We start from the raw sequence: 2457 nt of genomic DNA on the forward strand, positions 1-2457 counted from the left end.
AGCCGACCGCAATGAAGGCTGGGGGTCAAAATGCATGTTACTACCAGTGCATGAAATGCTTTTCCCCCTTCCTTGCGAGATCGCTTTCCTGCCTCTCTTCTGGCTCAGGCTGCTGGTCCCGCTGCTGTTGACAAGCAAGGAGCGACAGCAGCACGAGGTTTGAACGGGAAAGGCTGCTCAGCCCCTTTCCAGATCCCATCCGGCTCTTGCAGGCAGGGCTATTATTCTCCGTAAATAGCTTGGTACTGCATTTCCTCTGGGCTTGTGAAGGCAAAGCAACGCAGAAGTTTGACAAGGAGACAATTCTCAATAAATCTCCAGGTTTCCCTCCTGCTGTAGGGAGGGGCTGCTGTCTCCCCCAGCCCAGGATTTTCTTCCCTTCCTCTCTCCAGCAGAATGTCTCCGCTGAAGCCTGGCAGAACACCAGCGTGGCCGTCCTGCCCGTGGTGGCCACCAACGCCACCTGCTCCGTCCGTGTGGCTGCAGTCACCAAGGGGGGAGTGGGACCTTTCAGCAGCCCAGTGGAGGTCTTCATCCCCGGCAGCGGTAAGAAGATGCCTGTCCCTGCCCGCGCGGCGTGGGTGCAGGGGATGGTGATGGGGAAGCACGCAGGGTGTGCTTTCCTTGCCCGGCCAAGGCCATTTGGCATCCCTCCATCCTCCTTCAGACGTTTTCCCCGTCAGCCAGGCTATCGGCCAAGAATCTGGGATCTTCAGCGTGCTTTGGTAGCCAGGAGAGCCTTGCTCTCCACGTGCAGCCTTGGTCCTCATGCCCTCTTCTCCCGTGTAACCCTTTGGGCTTTACTGGGTTTGGTTTCAGCCCCCAGGAAATCCTCCCCCAACCCCTGGGTGCTGCAGGCTGAGTCCTTCACCGGCTCCATTAATGGGATATTTTCTTAGGATTAATAACCTCAGCGCCCTCTTCGACTCCAGCCTCCGGGAACGCAGACTCCTTTATCATAGCCCTGGGCTTTATCTGCGGGACGATTGCTGTTGGGCTGATCCTCTGCTTGTCCGTGGTCATCCAGAAAAGATGCATGGAAACAAAATATGGGTAAGACGAAGGGAAAACAGCTTGCAGAGGTGCCCCGAGCTGGGCAGGTCGCAGGCACGTGGGGCGCCGGCAGGCAGGGAGGGTGGCCAGCAGCCCACGCTGGACGCGGGGAGAAGACTTCTGCCTCCAGTACTGATGTCATCCCCACAAATGGCATTTTTTTATGCCCGTGGTGAGGGACTGAGTGTATTTTTACTGCCGCGACGGTACTTCCCCTCCCTTCCTTAGCCTAGCAATTCACCTTTTGCTCACTATTCCTGTTTCTAAAGGGAAGTAAACTTGTGCAACTTGGTGTGGGAGGGTGGCCTCGGCGTTTTGACACAGAGGTGAGAGAGCAAAGATGTATAATATCCTGTGGCCTGTGGCCTAGAGAAACCCCTCCTGCCTCGTCACACGCCAAATCTGTCTTGGTCCGATGGCTAAGTGTGGCACCAGCCCTGCCGGGCAGAGAGACTGCCACTGGGCTGCATAAGGGGTGTTTTAATGATGTGGACAAAGGACTGTTTTCTGCTACAATAAGCCAACACTACTCACTCACCCCTGTGACTTTCTAAGTGGCATTTAACTGCCCTGTGCTACTGTTTTTGTTAAAGAATTGTGGTCCTAGCAGCTTTTCTTATAAGCGCTATCACTTGGGTGTCCACTGCCAAACTGGAAATGTGATATCGTTAAGTCCTTTGGAAGAGCATCATTTCAGTAAGGGAGCTTACTGAGCTGGTGAAGGAATCCCACCTACTCTGATCTCCCATGGCATCACCCCCATCCCAGTTTGGAACCTGGTAGTATGTAAGGATCCCTTTCCTAACTGGTGTAGCATTGTTGCTTTTTCCTTGCGATGCTAGCTCCCTGGGAGCTCTTGAGCATCCGCAAGATGTTTCTCGGAGCTGGACCTCTGCACGGCCCCGTACCAGAGGGGTTGCACAGCATCTCCCAGCAGCATGCCCATCACCACCATTTTGGGGCCACGGTGTGAAGCTCCCTTTAGTTTCTTTTTGGCTAACAGATGGGGGTTGCACATGCTAACGGAGAGCATTGACGGGCTGGAGTTGTGCATCGGGCAAGAGAAGAGATCGCTTTAGGAGGTAGATCTGGGCACCATACTCCTACCGGTACAGACTGCTCTCTGAGTAGGAAATGAGTATCCCATTTCCTCCCAAAAAAACCTCTGTGACTCACTCCTTGACAGATCAGGCTTGTTTATCAAGTGGCTGTTTTGCTCGGATGTTGTAAGCAAGGGCACCACTCCAGTAAGAGGGAAATGAAAAAAGTTAGCAAGAATGTGCATTATTTCCTCCTTTAATACCGATACCCCTGGTAGCGCTGTGGTCTCCCGCCCCTGCAGCGGCGGATTCCTTCATCGGAGGAGAAGCAGCCGCACGTGGCCCAGCAGGTTCTGTTTCTGTC

General features: G+C 54.0%; 1 protein-coding gene across 1 annotated transcript in view; it reads left to right on the forward strand.

Moving 5' to 3' along the window:
* MERTK (MER proto-oncogene, tyrosine kinase) overlaps positions 1 to 2457 on the forward strand; it is a gene marked incomplete at its 3' end in the record, with an annotated part of 23021 nt that overhangs the window by 10550 nt on the left and 10014 nt on the right. Inside the window, 2 exon segments of the mRNA XM_009319646.1 lie at positions 393 to 546; positions 900 to 1073. Of these exon segments, the coding sequence (XP_009317921.1) occupies positions 393 to 546; positions 900 to 1073 (328 nt within the window).

This window comes from Pygoscelis adeliae, unplaced genomic scaffold, assembly GCF_000699105.1.
Source record: "Pygoscelis adeliae isolate BGI_AS28 unplaced genomic scaffold, ASM69910v1 Scaffold122, whole genome shotgun sequence".
NCBI classification, from domain to species: domain Eukaryota; kingdom Metazoa; phylum Chordata; class Aves; order Sphenisciformes; family Spheniscidae; genus Pygoscelis; species Pygoscelis adeliae.